At 40.6% G+C, this 15,646-nt stretch overlaps 1 protein-coding gene across 4 annotated transcripts in view; it reads left to right on the forward strand.

The window, feature by feature from the left end:
- Positions 1-15,646, forward strand: part of ENOX1 (ecto-NOX disulfide-thiol exchanger 1) — a 367,973-nt gene that overhangs the window by 211,643 nt on the left and 140,684 nt on the right. For all 4 annotated transcript variants that reach the window (XM_051631836.1, XM_051631825.1, XM_051631855.1 and 1 more), the window contains 2 exons: positions 12,184-12,319; positions 13,159-13,296. In XM_051631836.1, the coding sequence (XP_051487796.1) occupies positions 12,310-12,319; positions 13,159-13,296 (148 nt within the window). In that variant the 5' untranslated portion in view covers positions 12,184-12,309. The remainder of the gene's footprint in view (positions 1-12,183; positions 12,320-13,158; positions 13,297-15,646) is intronic.

The following is a 15,646-nucleotide window of genomic DNA, read 5'->3' on the forward strand; positions in this document are numbered from 1 at the left end:
AGTATGAGAGAGATGAGATGGAGCATGAAGCTTTCCACTGTTAAGGCCCCCTTAGAAACATGCGTGGACCCAAATTAAGCTGAATTTACTGGTCCAGATGTTGATTCCTAGCAGGCCAAGTGTCAAACCTCAATTGCCTTATCCTGGAAAGTGCAAAAACTGCCGAAGAAGACACAAAAATCTGGTCTCCTGTCTTCAGGTTCTTCAGAGGATCTGTTGCCAGATCACATAGCATCTCTTTGTTCACTGAGAAACCATATGAAGCTGTTTTATTCATGCACTATTCAAACAAGCAGATTTTTAACTTGAGTGCCCAATGAAGGGTGTTGATTGCCATCTAGAAAAGTGTTGCTTCTCCTCTGAGCTGTGGTGGGCATCAAGGCTTCACCAGCTGATGAGCACTCAGGAAGCTAATCAGTAGTAAAGTTTAGGAATAGTCTTTGTATGGATAGCATAACAATTAAGATTTTTTAAACTATTCCTGAATAAAAGGGAATTGCCAACTTAAAAGAGAGGATTTCCTAGCTCAGGCATTTCTGGCCATGTAATTAAACTGAGAATGCTGCTCCCTTGCCCCTAGCCACAGTTGTCCTGCAGGAGATTAACAACATTTAATTTCTGCTAAGGGTGAAATCTAGTTTATACCCTGAAATGTGGAATAACACAACAATGTGCTACAACTCCATCTGGTGACTCCTCCCGTACTTGGTGATGTGTCGCTGTGTGTGAGTGATACTCTCTGCAGTTTCACCAACCCACAGGACCTGGGGGGGAGTTAACTTTTTCAAAGATGAGAGTAGCTGAAACTGGGTGTCTGCAGTGTTTAGTATGGTGTATAGATATTTGCCTCAAGTAATCTATTAGATGTCATAAAGTATGCAGAATCAGAAGGTCTTGTGTAAAACACTGGGAAAATAAGATGAAAAGCCTATCTCCCATACTATTCCACTGAGCTGCTCCATTATGATGAGAATTTAATTTAAGTGATCTACTGTGACTGTGGTTGCACAACATAATCATGTTTCTAGGACTTTTTTTTTTTTACATTTATTTTTAGCTCACTCAATTCCCCATAACTTCCTAAAGAAAATATTTCATAGATTTATTTGAATGCTGTTCCCAAGCTCAGTTGTGTTCCCAAGTAAATGAGTTATCTTATTGAGAAATGACATTAAAAACTTTTAGTTTTCTTTTAAGATATCAGTAAGCAATTTTTTTTTTTAAGTCTCATATTTTGTTTGCATCTCATGTGCCCATACTTGCTTGATCACACATAAGAAATATTTTTGTACACTCCTGCTATGCATGACTAAGGAGCTGTAGATAGAACAAGATGAGATGCAGGCTTAAATTTACACCTGACAGAGTGTGAATTTCATTGTGAGTCCTTTTAAAGGAAATTCGCTATTCAGATATACAGCAATTCCATAAGAAATTATTGTCTTTTTGTTTGTTCTACTCTACTTTGGTTTTGATTTTTACTAGGGGAAAAAAAAAACACAACTGTTTCCTGACCTAGTGCAATCCTGTGTTACCTGCAAACCCAGGTCATGGTCCTGTGATGCTTCACATAGCCCATAAGCAGAGAACTGTCTGACTAGGCAAAATAGTTTAAAATGTAGGATGAAGAAAGTATTATCACTTGGTTCATGGGTGGGGGATCAAGGCATAGGCAGTTCAAATTACGTGCTCAAGTTCTATTACAGACCTATGTTAGGAACATACCTGGATTCCTGTCCAGTTGCTTTTCCATTTCTAGACAAGCTAAAGACCCCTGATTTGTTTTGGCTGAATGGCAGGTTTTGATAGTTTGGAAGACATTTGGAGATGGAAGAGGTCTATTAGTCTTTCCTACTGAAAGAAATATTAGCAGGCAATTAAAAGAATAATAAATGGGACCAATTCAAACAGCTGCACTTGCTGTTGCTCTGAGCTTCAGGCAGGAAGGTACATAGAGGTCATTTAACCTGACCACTTATATATCACAGGCCACTAGTGTCACCCAGGCACTCCTAAATAAACCATGTACTTTAAACAGAAATACATCAGTTTTCTATTCAGACTGTAAATTCAAAGGACAGTGCTTTGGTCCCTACATGTACCTGCTTTGCATCTGCAGTAGTATCACCTGAATAAACAAGGTCAGTTCATACTCTTGTCCATTTAATTCCTTTCATCATCATAATTATTTTGATTAATTTCATATATCAGAGCTTAAAAGAACAAACAAACCATTAACAACATGAGCAGAGATGGTGTCAAAGAGGCATGGACACTGATCCTGGCATCCCTTTCTCCCTCCTCTCTGCCAGAAGAGCTCTGTGGTGCTGTAGGGACAGTATCAAGCTACACTGGGGGAAACTGAGGGAAACTGCTGCACCCCAGCACCCCTTATACAGGTTTTGTCCTCTGAACATTCTGGGGGTGAAGTAAAGATTTCATCCCAGGAGAACATGGCACAGAATTTTGCTGGATGGCAATATAAGCAAACAAGTCAAAATCCATCAGTTACCATATTCATAGCTACAGGCCAAATGCTTTATTCATAATGTTGCAGTGAAAGTATTAACATTGCATTTGTTTAAAAAGTAACTACTAGGCCGTTTGTGCCCCTTATAATACACATGTGAAGCAGTACTCTGCTGGTTTACACTGGTTACATTCTGCTTTATATTTTCCAGAAGGACAATTTGCAAGGATTTTTACTGCAGTACCAACTGCTATTTATGAATATAAGTCACTAATTTACCAAAGTTTCACACAGTGACTTCACGGCTTCCGCTTCACAGTTAGAGTCCGCAAATATTTTGGTCTTGTTGTTGACTTTGGGTTGTTTCTGATTGTATCTTGAAGCCTGGAAGAGCTTATAATTCAAATAAGACAAGATAAACAAACCTACGACAGCTCGGAAGAGGGCGGGTGAAAGGATTATTAATTATGTGAAAGGGGTGGAGAGCCTGCATGGGGAGAGAGGGGGAGGCTATCATTGTCAGTGTTCCTAAATTTACATCAGAGTAGCATCTTAAAAGTCTCAAAAGGGATGAAAGCCTGGTTGTACAAGGTGCTATGCAGAAGCCTGGCAGGAGGGTGGCTTTACTCCTGGATCTTAGAGCATTGCTGGCTAACTGACAACCCTGCCTGGGCGCTGCTGGCTAAAGCCAGCATCAGTCCAATTACAGCACAAGGAGCAGTGGGTCTCTAGTAGGTCTTAGCGCTGCCTGAGGGAAAATCCACATTATTTCCTGGTCTGAAGAGCTGTCACTGAAATTGGAGAAAGCAAATGGACATCCAAGAAATCATTTCAGGGAAAGGGGAATTGAAGGGTTGTTGGCCGAGTAAAGGTACAGCAGGACCACCTGGAGGGAGGGCTTTTAGCATCATTATATTCACCATGATCTACAGCTCAAACCACATCTGCCCTGACTCTCTGACAGCTAGTTACTAGGGAGAAGCCTTGAAATAATTTGTGTTGCCTGATCATAGCTGATGCTCAGTAACTGCTGTTTTCCCAATCTGACATTGTGCTAAATATGGGGTTACATCTCCCTCAATGGAAGAGAAAGGAGGTGTCTAAGTGTCCAGTGAGGAGGACCACACCCACAGTGTATATGGTATTCCTAAATTTGCAGCCCTACAGTAACTTGCTAGTGAACCCATACTCAACTTATCAGAAAACAAAATTCCTGTTTCCACTTAGCAAATTAATTCAGCCTTAACTGAAAGCTAAATAGGTATGAGGGATCACAAAGAGCTTGGAAGCTCTCCTCTGTCCTGTGGGAGGTGAGAAATCTTCTTTGCTTCCCTCATTTTACTCACAGCAAACAACATGGGAATAGGGAGAGGTCAGAGGGCAGCTCCCTGTAGCTGTCCTTGCCCCCTAATAAAAAATAGCATGCTGCCCCTCATCACTGCATGAAGGATAAAGAAAGCCAGTAGCAGCTTGGACAAGGCTGATGGACAGAAATAGGGGACTGTGGTAGCTGTGAGATGTGTGTGGTCCACACTGATCTTTTTAAAATGAGAGCTGCAAGGAGCTAAGGAGTTAAGTGTCTGGTAAAGAAGTGGGGCTGAGGAGGTGGCATTAATTTGGAAGTAGGTAGAAGAGGTCCAGGATGAATTCCCTCTCCAAAGAACAGGCAGGTGTAGGGCATTGCAGTTGTAGGAAATGTGTCTGAGTGGGCACCTCCTGTTGTCAAACACTAATAGTCATGTGTTGGCTTATTCACTGGGGATGGGCAGGAGAAAAAAATCAGAAAGCAAACCATGTCTCTCTAAATATCCATATGTATGTCTATTTGAGGAGTTCTTATGAATTATTGCAAGCTGACTTATGATTTCTGTTCTCCTGAGGTTCTCCATGCTGGAGTTATCTGGCAGCCAAAGGACAGGAGTGGGAGCCGAGTCCCTTGGTACTGTTTGTCTTGTTGGGATTAGTACAGCATGCAGGAAGCTGAGCTGTGGTTGGGCTCCCAAGGCACGATTTGCTCATCCCAGCTCTTCTCATCCCGTGGAAGAAAGAGAGTTGTGAGGTAAATGGAGAAGAACAGGAGATACACTGAGGGGAATGGAAGGAATACAAGATAAATGAAACAAGGGAGCACACTACCAATTCAGAGCTTGTAGCTGGTGAAAAGATCCTGAGTGTGATGTGCTAAGAGGACATGGCAGCTTTTGGAGTGAGGACAGATGTAAGTTGATAGAAGAGATACTGAGTTTTTCTCTTAAACAGAATTTATCACCAGAAACCTTGAATTAAAAATAAAACAACACAAGCCTAAACCTCTTTTTCAGTGTTTCACTTATCAGCCATCACTGAGAGAATACTTGACAGTGTTGCATAAAATTTTGACCAATATTTTCAGTAGTCTGCAAAAAAGTGCTCTGCAGATCACCCGGGTGATTAACCAAGGCCACTTAGAGGTCATATCTTCTCACAATTTGGTCCAATCATAAAACTATAGTATAAAAATATGAAATTGTTTTGTCAAGGATTATTTTTTTTCCCCAGGAATCTCTGCCTGAAAAGACTGGATGCTTTAACTCCAGGAGTTCAATTATACAGGCTTAGGAGGAGAATAAAAATGATAATGAATGCATTTTAGAAACTTCTAAAAAGTTACTTAAAATAGATTTTCCATGCATAGTGTTGCCATGTGAAACTCAACTGTCTCCTGGTCTTCTGGGGCTAGAAGAGAGCAGCCTGTGCTCATCTGGAAATTCAGTAACGAGGCTCCCTTGCCTCTGGTAGACTGTGTGATGCTATCCCCTGAGCTCTGCCACAGACAGGGCTCACCTGTCAGACTGTTCATTCTTTCATTCTTTCTGGAGGTGACACAGGAGTGATTTCACTTTAGGTTAGCCAGAAAGCTACAATACTTTTTCTGGAAGAGTGTGCCTGCTTGTTTTGGTGGTTTTTTTTGTTGTTGTTTGGTATTTTTGTTTGGGGTTTTTTATTATCATTCTTTTTATTTGGTTTTGGTTTTGGTATTTTTTATTTTTTATTTCTTCTTCTGCTGCTTTTCTTTAAAAAACCCCAACCAAACAACCTTTTGTATTGCAGCTGATTGTAGTAGCTCTAGTTAACATGAGGTAAGGACATGGTAGAGTGGGAAGAGGAATGTGATCAGTGTGGTACATTTATATAGATGTTCCCTCAAGTCCAGATAAATAAGGAACAGCATAAACAGCCCACTTTTAATCGTAGAATCACAAAATGGTTTGAGTTGGAAGGCACCTTAAAGGTGCTCTAGTTCCAACCCTCCTACATGGTCAAAGACACCTCCCATTGGACCAGGTTGCTCAAAGCCCCATCCAACTTGGCCTTCAATACTTCCAGGGATGAGGCATCTACAACCCCTCTAGGAAACTTCATGACACCAAGGAGGCATTCCAGCACTTCTCATTTCAATATTCAGCCTTCTAGTGAAGCTGCTGAGGGTTGTTTGCTCACGTTCTGCTTTGGGTGCTTTTTCTGTTTCTGAAATCCAGTGATGTGGGATGCCATGTTTCTTAAAGTGGTCATTTGCCTCCAGTAGAAGACAGTGTGATACAAGGCCTACTATTAAAATACTGCAGCAAGTAATGAAAATATTTCAGAATAAGCTTATTGTTGTTGAATATACTTCTTAGTTATAATAATATAAATTCTTAAAATGCATGCATTTAAATGAAGGGTTGGTCTAACTTAGTCTGTAAGCCACTGCCCTCTTAAATGAGAAGCAAGTGATTCACAATTGCAAGTTGTCTTGGTAGGATAAAACATGGACACAGTCATGAATTCACAACATTTTTTGTTCAAGGAATAATCAGACCAATTTTTATCAAGACTGTGCTGCATAGCTAGCCTGCAAAGTTGATTTTTTTCCCCTTCCAGATGATTTTGGAACTGCATATGCTTTTTCAATCACTAAGCTGGACTTCTATAATGCTTTGCTTAATGTGCCTCCAGATTCTGTTATTTATAGACTTCAGCATATTCAGACTGCAGCTGCTAAAATACAGACAAAAGAAAAAGCTTTTGTAACCTGTTAAGGCTTTGCTCTGAGATGCCAGTGGAGTTTGGGATTTAGCATGAAATATTACTGGGTGACCTTTCAAGAAGCATCGCAAGAGAACACCTGCTTATCTTGAAGACCTTTGTTTTATTTTTTTTTTTTACAGTTGAAATCTTCTGGTGTTCTGCTTTCCTGGTGAAATCCGGCCTTTGTGTGTGCCATGTGTTATCTTCAAGAAGTGCTAGGGCAGAGGATTTAAGTAATGCAGCATCTCAAATAAGCAGTTCTTCCAGAAATGTGTTTTGTGCATATTGGCTTTGTTAAATTTAAAAAGAAACAGTAATATATTGTGATATTTCTCTAAATTGTCTTTGTCCTGTAAGTATGCCCATGGTTCACTCATTGTTTTTCATTGAAAATTGATGGAAAGGATCCTTTGTAACTGTGGAAGAACCTATGTATTCAGTGTACATAGTGAAAAGTATGTACATAATGAAAAAACTCTTAATGCTGCAGCATATGTTTTATGAGTTTATAAGATGACAAACTAGTCTTTTAATGGCATAATCCTGAATGAGCAAAAGTGTTACAATTCATTCATAAGACAAAACGTCAGAAGAATCATGTAAGTAAACACATGACCAGAGTTCCCTTTTAGGCTCTGAGGGTCAGACCCTGCTTATCTTCACTGGTTTGGGCCTAATGAAGCTGTTTTCTTGTAGGAAGTGCCAGATCCTGCAGAATCAATCTTTGATTTCACAGTCCTCCTGTAAGAGGGATACATGACAGACAAAACCAGGTAAACAGGGTGACTCTCTGGAGACCCTGAAAAGCAACAGGCTTCTCTTCAGTAGAGCTGCAAGGGGATGAAGCATAAGTTAGATGCCTAAGTTAGGGTCCCAATCCAGAAAATAAGACAGTTTTCCCAAAATGTTATGGTATATAATATATTTTTTAAATTGAATTAGTGTTTTTTCTGCAAATTACTGTAAGTAATGTGTGTTTTCCTTTAATTCCTTTTGACTTGCGAAATTGAGGTGAGTTTTCCTAGGTGTTAACATGCGCTAACCATGCAAAAATATGAGACAATACCTCTTATTAAAAAAACTGCACGTGCAGTATTATTAAAAGCCATCTTCAGAGTCACAATGGAGATGTTATTTTATTTCCTATGCTGCATATAGGCTGGTTATAGCACAAAAAATATCATATTCATTGTTGCTACTCCCAGCTTGCATCTTCCATCCTAAGAGGGTCAGGAAGAAACAGATATCCTTTCTTTTGTCTATTCTTTCTTTGTCTATCCTTTGTTTTTCTTCCTTTTTTTACTGGGAGGCCTGTCTGCAGTTGGAGAAATAAAAATGCTGGGAAGAACCAGTACAAAACACTTGATATATTTTAGAAGACATCTGGAGCTAGCCTGGTAAATGACCTGTACTTTGGCAGGTCAGGTGGAGTGTGACTAACCTAATGACTGCTGTCCTATGAATCACAGCAGACAGTAACAAACACTTTGCACACGCTGCTCTTGTAAGAACTGGAAAACTTGTCTAGCTTTAACCATTCACAAGATATCACATCGGTCCTTCTGTGTTGTCTCAAGAACCAGTGCCAACACATTTAGTGTCTTTGTGGCTTGTAGACCCAGGTTTCAAAAGGTGGATGGCCTCAGTGTTTTCCCTGAAGGATTTAGTGGTCACTAAAATTAGACAGGCAAAATGGCTGGAGGTCACCCAGCAGGTTGTTTTCAGAGCTAGGCAGAGAATGTCCTTCTTGCATCCTGGGGCTGGCCCCTGACTCAGGTATTCCACAAAGCCTTGTTATAGTGGTGCATTTAATCAGCTTCACTCCATGTTGTAATTCATTGTCTGTGGTGTTATGGATATCTAAATGGTAGGATTTTAGCTTAGCAATCTGCTCTGTTATCAAATTAGGCTTATGTTGTGTTAATTTCTTTTGTTTCATGGCATTCATTGCCTATGATAATTGATGCACAATATATAACTGACTTCTGCATTCATTTGGGTAACTGCATTTCATTGCCTGGTTTAAAATATGCGTACTAAGTACAATCTGCTGTGACTGAGAAATGCTCGTTGATACGGACTTGAGGGTGCTTTATCTTTCTGACAACCTGTCTGAGGAAAGTCTAAATCCAAGGACTGGTACATGCTTTGTGCCTGTAAAAAGAGACACCGCAAAAAGTGTTCCATGGAATTGCTTCACAAAGTATTTGGCATTAAAATGTTGTTAATCAGAAGCACTCAAATAACGAAGTTTGTGTTAATATCCCTGCCTCTCCCAAACCTCGAGGAACAGCAGTGCCCAGAAGACTTTACACATTTTCTCCTGTAAATCAGGATGACTTTCTTTGCTTCTGAAGTTACTCTTCTGGAGTAAAGCTATTGCCATGCATGAGTGTTAATAAACACAGATTTTTTTTTTACATCTATCTTCAGGTCATCAGTACCCAGAAGAGTATTAATGAGTTAAAATTCAGGAATGCTTTCTGAAGGTGTGATGTCAGTGAAATGGTGTTGATTAATGTCTGCTCAGGATACACAGGATTGCTGGATAAGCTTAGACTTTCTTGCCTGTTTAACCAGTGTCACAGTGATTCCTTTTATTTTTAAGAAAGCAAGGATCTTTACCAGTAGTTGTATTTCTCATCATACACAGCACTTTGCTTTTTATGTGACCTAGTGAGTGGGTTCATTTGTTTCCCTGGCTTATTTTGTTTCCAGTATCATGAAGGGTATAATACTGCAGTGTCTGAGCTATAGAAAGAAATGCCGAAACTTGCCCAAAGCTGCTTTTACTTTAAGCATTAATGAACCCTTCCCTCATCTGTATTTTCAGATTTTTTTTTAACAAAAGCTAATGGTTCAGTCTAAATCAGGTATGAAATACCTGTGAGATTATTTTAGCCATATTATGTTGCTCTGTGTTAATGTAGCTGGTGAGTTGTCAGTACAAGAGATGTTCGCAATTAGTATTTTTTCTTTTTTAAGACAGCTAGTTTCTACAGGCTGTGTCCTTCAGGATGTAGCATTAGTTCTGCCTAGAGCTTGCTGCAAATTATTCAGTGTTCATAGGTGCAGTTATGCTTGTTATTCAGCTCTCTCCCACTGACAAAATAGCCTGCAGCAGTTTTTGGTTAGATAGGACTAGTTCCGCTTTAGGCACCTCATGTGCTCTTTTGTGGTTTTTCCCGTTTCAGCCTTCACTGCATCCAGTTTCTGCTGATAAAACAGTAGACTTGATGGCCAGAGAGAAAGCGAAGACGCCCAAAGCCAGCCTGGGCTACAAGGGTGTGTTTTGAGCAAAGACTTTGATGACACACTGGGCAAAGTTAGTGGTATAGTACAACAGGAGTTTCACCCCTTAATCCACTGATTCTGCTTGATGTCATATTCATGGTGTTATGTTCTTCCTCCTCTGCTAGGACTTTAACAAATACTTGTGCCTAATTCATGAAAGTATAGCAGAATTTGAAATACGTGGACAACTTGGTAGAAGGCAAACACCAAAAAAAGTCACCTATTAATTCCCGGCTGGCTGAGGTGCACTTGTCTGCCTCAGTGTCTGATTCTTTATGGACCAGTTCCCATTTCTGGCACAGCTGGTGCAGCTGCAGTGTGGGCTTGGGGGCAAGAGAATGTAGACTTCAGCAGCAGACCTCAATATGTCACCCGGCACACACTTCTCAAGGCAGTAAAGCAGGGGGAGAGGGGCTGGCAGAGAGACTCCGATAACCATTTTCTGTCCCTTATCCCAGTAATCCATGCTTTTGCAGGTCGTCTTCCAAAACTGTGGGGCAGCACCTTCTTCCTCCCCATTAGTCAGGGTGATCCCTTATGGGAACAAGCAACTAGCACCCAGCAAGGTACGAAGAGGTATTTCATCGCTATTGGTTTTTAGATGTGCTATTCAGCATATATTTGTAAATCAGGATTGATTTGGGAGTGATTCATAAAGAGTGAGAGGGGCTGTGAGAGAAATAACTTATTGACAAGGAATAATTCAGCCAGCTCTAACCTTGAAATAGATGTTTGTCATCAAAAGTTTTATAGCCTGAATGAAAAGAACTTAGTACAAGTTTAAGGAGCTGAACAGGAGACACCCCATTTTTAAAAACTTCTCATAAATCTCAGGTGGCTTGCCTTATGTTAGACACATTCCCTACAGAGGACTTCCATTCAATGTTTGCTTGATGTCTATAGATACTATTTAAAAGGTAATTTTATCATAAAATTACTTAATGTTATGTATAATTAATAGTGGAGATCAAATAAGAATTGAAATTGCAAATCAAAACATTAAGGGTTGATAAATATTTACTTTTAAATAGACCCTCTGTAGATTTGAACAAAATGCTTTTTAGCCTAGTGTACTGGTTATTTGAAAATTACAACATACTAAAAATGTACAGCATTGTCTGTATATTTTTTGTACAAGGTTCTGACTCTTTCTTCACTCTTACAGCTACTGAATGTTATCTGCACAGTGTCAGGGAACTATTACATCAAACTTTCTAGCTCGTACTTTATGCACATCACATGAAAAAAAGAAAAGTGTGGGAGGTACTAAGTTAAAATATAGTGTAATTACGTTAATTGTGTCTTTTCTAAAGATGAATTCTTAGGGTTTTCATGTTGTAAACTTCTTAATAAATGTCTTTCAAGTACTTTTTTAAGACAGCACAAATGTCTTAGGGCTGAACAAGTCACCGACGTGCACCTGGACAGTATTAATGACAACCCCGCAGACTTGGAAGCACTTGATCTGTTGTTGGCCACTAGTACTAAAGACTATAGGTCAGACCACTGAGGCTGCTGGCCAGCCTAAAAAATAACACACACACTCCTTTGCCCGTAGTCACAAAGACTAATATGGGCATTTATCTGTGGTCGTCTTCCCCCCAGCATTTTCTCCCTGTGCTGTCAGTGCTGGGAGCTCACAGCCTCTGGTCACACCTCTTAACTCTCACTTCTGACCAGCGATGCACTAACGTGGTGAGCTTCAGAAACAACAATAACAACAGCGAGAAATTACTCTTGTGTAAAATTCATGGTCTGGCAGGTACCTGATGAAAGCAATGTAGTTTAGCTAGAAGCAGATACTCTGCCTTTCCTTCAAGCTGACTAACCTTTGTGAGCCAAAGAGAGGGTTTTGGTTGAGGAGCAGGCATCATCCTCAACTTCGTTAGGTCTTCTTACTTTTCCACAACTCTGTAGACTCCATTCTGTAAGTCACAACAGAGTATTTTTTTTCCCTTTTCATCTCAGAACAAGAGGCTATTTCCTTGAAACTTGCAACATCAGTTAATTGTCAACAGTAAAAAACCAAACGAAACCAAAACAACCCACAAACATATTCATGCTTTATATGTTCTTTCAGCTGGTGCCTTCATGCTGAGGAGGCTGTGTAGCTACTGATAAGACCTAATTTGTGAAGTGCTTTTCAGCCATCTGACAGGTTCATACGTGGCACTGTTTGTTCAGCAAGCAAGGATGAGCACTGGCTGAAGCGCCTCTACAGCGACTGCGAAGTGTGTGCAAGGAGGCTGGGGCTGGGAATCCAGCAGGAGTGGGCAGGAGCTCTGAGTGGATTCCCAAAGCACTCCGCTGTTTTGCGACTATGTTCTGACTGCAGCACTTGATAGCTGATTTTGTCTTTTCTCTTTCAGAGCCTAATGAGCTGTGTGGGGGCCTTGCATTCGGTGACAGCCCATCTCAAGATGCTGCTAATACAGTAGTTAATTATTCCTAGCTGAAGAAAGTCTAACAGGAGCAAGAGGAACCGGGGAAAAGCAATGGCTGCTGGTAAATATCTTGAGTCTGCAAAGGCCATAAGAAGATAGCTGGAAAAAGCCAATTTCAGCTGTGGCCAGGGAGGGGGGAAGCACAAATGTGTGATCACATCTTGTGTTTGGGGGTTCAATGTCAGAAAGGTACCATCCCTTAGCTATCTGACATACCTGGGTTCTTTGTATGATGATACGGTTTTTTTTTGTTTGTTTGTTTGTTTTTTTAGAATAAAACATTGTCTTTCCCATGGTGAATTGATTTGGTTTGACCTCTTTTTAGTTAGGGGCTGATTTAGTCTTAAAAATTTTACAAAAAAAAATAAATTAAAATTGTACCATATGGAAAAAAAGTCTTTCATTAGAGGCTGTTTGGTTCTCTCAGCTCTCTGACAAGTTGCCAGAGATTATATTTAGTTAAGTTATATCAGAGCATTACTGGACAATTAATTCAGGTTGAGAGGCACCTCAGAAGGTCTCCAGTCCAACCTCCTGCTCAAAGCAAGGCCAGCCATAGGGTCAGACCAGTTCCTCAGGGCTTTATCAAGTGGAGCCTTGAAAGCTGCCAAGGACGGCAACTGCACAGCCTGTTCCACTGTCTGACTGTCCTCATGGTGAAGTAGTATTCCATATAACCAGCTTGAACCATTCTTGGTTTATGTCTGTTGAACATTTCCAATGTCTGTATGCTTTGCTACAGAATACCAAGCACTGCTGTCAGTGGTCTAAAGGGTGAATAATAATTAAGAGCCAAGCCAAAATAAGCAGTGGCTGTGATACCTCAGTTTCACTGCAGGTTTTGGTTAAAAGTTGTGGCACGTTGGCTTTTCTACTTACAGTGTTTTTCTTTTCTTGCAGCAGCTGATGGTTTGGGAAGTATAGCTATAGATACCACACAACTTAATATGTCAGTCACTGATCCAACAGCTTGGGCTACAGCCATGAATAACCTGGGGATGGTTCCAGTAGGACTGGCTGGACAACAACTTGTGACAGGTAAGATTTTTCTTTTTTAAAGACTTGTCTTGTACTGTTCATGCGTTCTTCGGGTTCTTTGAAAATATATGGAATGATTTCTGAGGATATTATATTTTTATATTCTGAAAACATCATCCATGATTAATATTGCATACTGTGTATTAGTCTCTTCTTGTAGGAGATATATAATCTATATTATATTTTAACCTTGTGCAAAAGCCAAAGCTCTTTGGGGAAATTAAACAACTAAACCATCAATCCTTATGCTGGGTCAACACAGTGAGGCAGGTCATGTAAGAGAAACACTTATTTTTGTTTCTCTGTTCAAGCAGGATGTCTTGAGATTCTGCCAAGGAATACCCTCGGCTGTGAACTCTTGACCAGAGAAGATTTTGAAGTTATTTTAATTGGGCAGAAAAATCATGAAGCCCATTCAATTCATATGCTCAGTTGATATTAGTGAAGTGAAGCTTTCCTATCAGGTGTGTGCTTATTTACTTTCTGCCTGACTCCATAAATTAAATTTCAAGAGTTTGTTCTTGTTTTATTTTGTTACTTCGCTTCCCAAACACAGTTCAGGAGAGTGTTGCAGGGAATCACTTATTTGAACAATAATAAAAAAAATATTTTGAAATGTTTTGCAGACAAGCCTGGATATATCAGACCTCACTGTCAACACTAGAGGCCTGATTAGTTGGGATAAATAAAACTTCACTGCTCCTGAGAGGTAAAAAAAAAAATAAATTATATGAGTGGGTGCCCTATAGACACAATCCACATACCAAGCATTTGACAGATTCCCTCTGGAAGCTGCATTGCCACTTGGGCTTAAGGAGAGCTGTGCGACATCTGGATCAGAGTGACATCCTGTCATGTCTGTGCCAGTCCTTGTAGACATGGACTGGGAAATGAGTAGATTTGTGCCAGTTCACAGCTGATGGTTTGGCTCTGAATTACCTGTTTTACAGGTGGGTAAACTAAGCTGCAAGAAAGCTGATTTATAATGAATCAGTCTCAAGCACAGAGTTTAGCTCGTGGAGGCCATGAACTGATTCTCAATCTCTGGCTTTAACCCCACGATCCTGATTAAAAGAAACAAGCAAAGCCATCCAGTCCTTGCAAGCCAGTTCTCTCCAATGTTTTTATCAATGATCTGGATGCAGGAGTTGAGTCCACACTAAGTTTGCTGATGATACTAAATAAGGAAGAGCCGCTGATTCCCTCAAGGGTAGAGGCGCCTAACATGGAGATCTGGATAGATTGGAATAAAACAGGATAGAATATTTTAGTTGGAAGGGTCTAGTTCAACCGCCTGGCCAATTTAGGGCTGACCAAAAGTTAAAGCATGTCGTTAAGGACATTATTCAAATGCCTCGTAAACACTGACAGGGTTGGGACATCGACCACCTCTCTAAGAAGCCTTTCTAGTGTTTGACCAGCCTCTCAGTAAAGAAATGCTGCCTAATGTCCACTCTAATCCTCCCCTGTGTAGCTTTGAGACATTGCCATATGTTTTATCTCTGGATACCAAGAAGAGCTCAGAACCTCCCTCTCCATTTCCCCTCTTTCAGGAAGCTGTGAAGGGTTATGAGGTCTCTTGTCAGCTGCCTTTTCTCCAAACTAGACAAGGCCAGAGCCCTGAGTCGCTCCTCACAGGACATGCCTTCCAGCCCTCTTACCAGCTTTTTTGTCCTCCTCTGGACACATTCGAGGACCTTCACATACTTCTTAAACGGTGGAGCCCAAAACTGCTCATAGTACTTGAGGTGAGGCCACAGCAATGCTGAATACAGTGGGATAATCACCTCTTTTGACCAGCTGGTTATACTCTGTTTGACACAGAGCACTGGGCAATCACCAAACTTATGATGTTTAACTGGGACAAATGCCATATTCTGCACCAGAGACCATGTAATCCTGTATTTACATGTGGGTTGCGGGGACAAGGGGCAGGAGTGCAGCCCTGCAGAAAGGGTTTTTTGGTTGATGGGAAGCTCAATATGAGTCAACAATGTGCCCTAGTGGCCAAAAGGTCCAACCTGGGGCATATTAAGCACAGTGTAGCTAAATGGTCAAAATAAGTGATTGTCCCACCACATTCAGTATTTGGTGCAGCCTCACCAGGAGTGTTGTGAGCAGTTTTGGGCTCCACAATTTAAGAATGATACAAAAAGATTAGTGAGTCCAAAGGGAGGCCACAAATCTAGTGAAAGGGAATGGCTAAAGAGGAGCAACTGAGAATTCTATGTTTGTTCAGCTTAGAGAAAAGGGAGTCTACAACTTCCTCATGAGAGGGAACGGAGAGGGCAATGCTGATCTCTGGTGTCCAGGGACAGGATGCAAGGGAGTCTTAAAGCTGTGTCAGAGG

The sequence above is a fragment of the Apus apus genome, chromosome 1 (genome assembly GCF_020740795.1).
Source record: "Apus apus isolate bApuApu2 chromosome 1, bApuApu2.pri.cur, whole genome shotgun sequence".
Taxonomy (NCBI): domain Eukaryota; kingdom Metazoa; phylum Chordata; class Aves; order Apodiformes; family Apodidae; genus Apus; species Apus apus.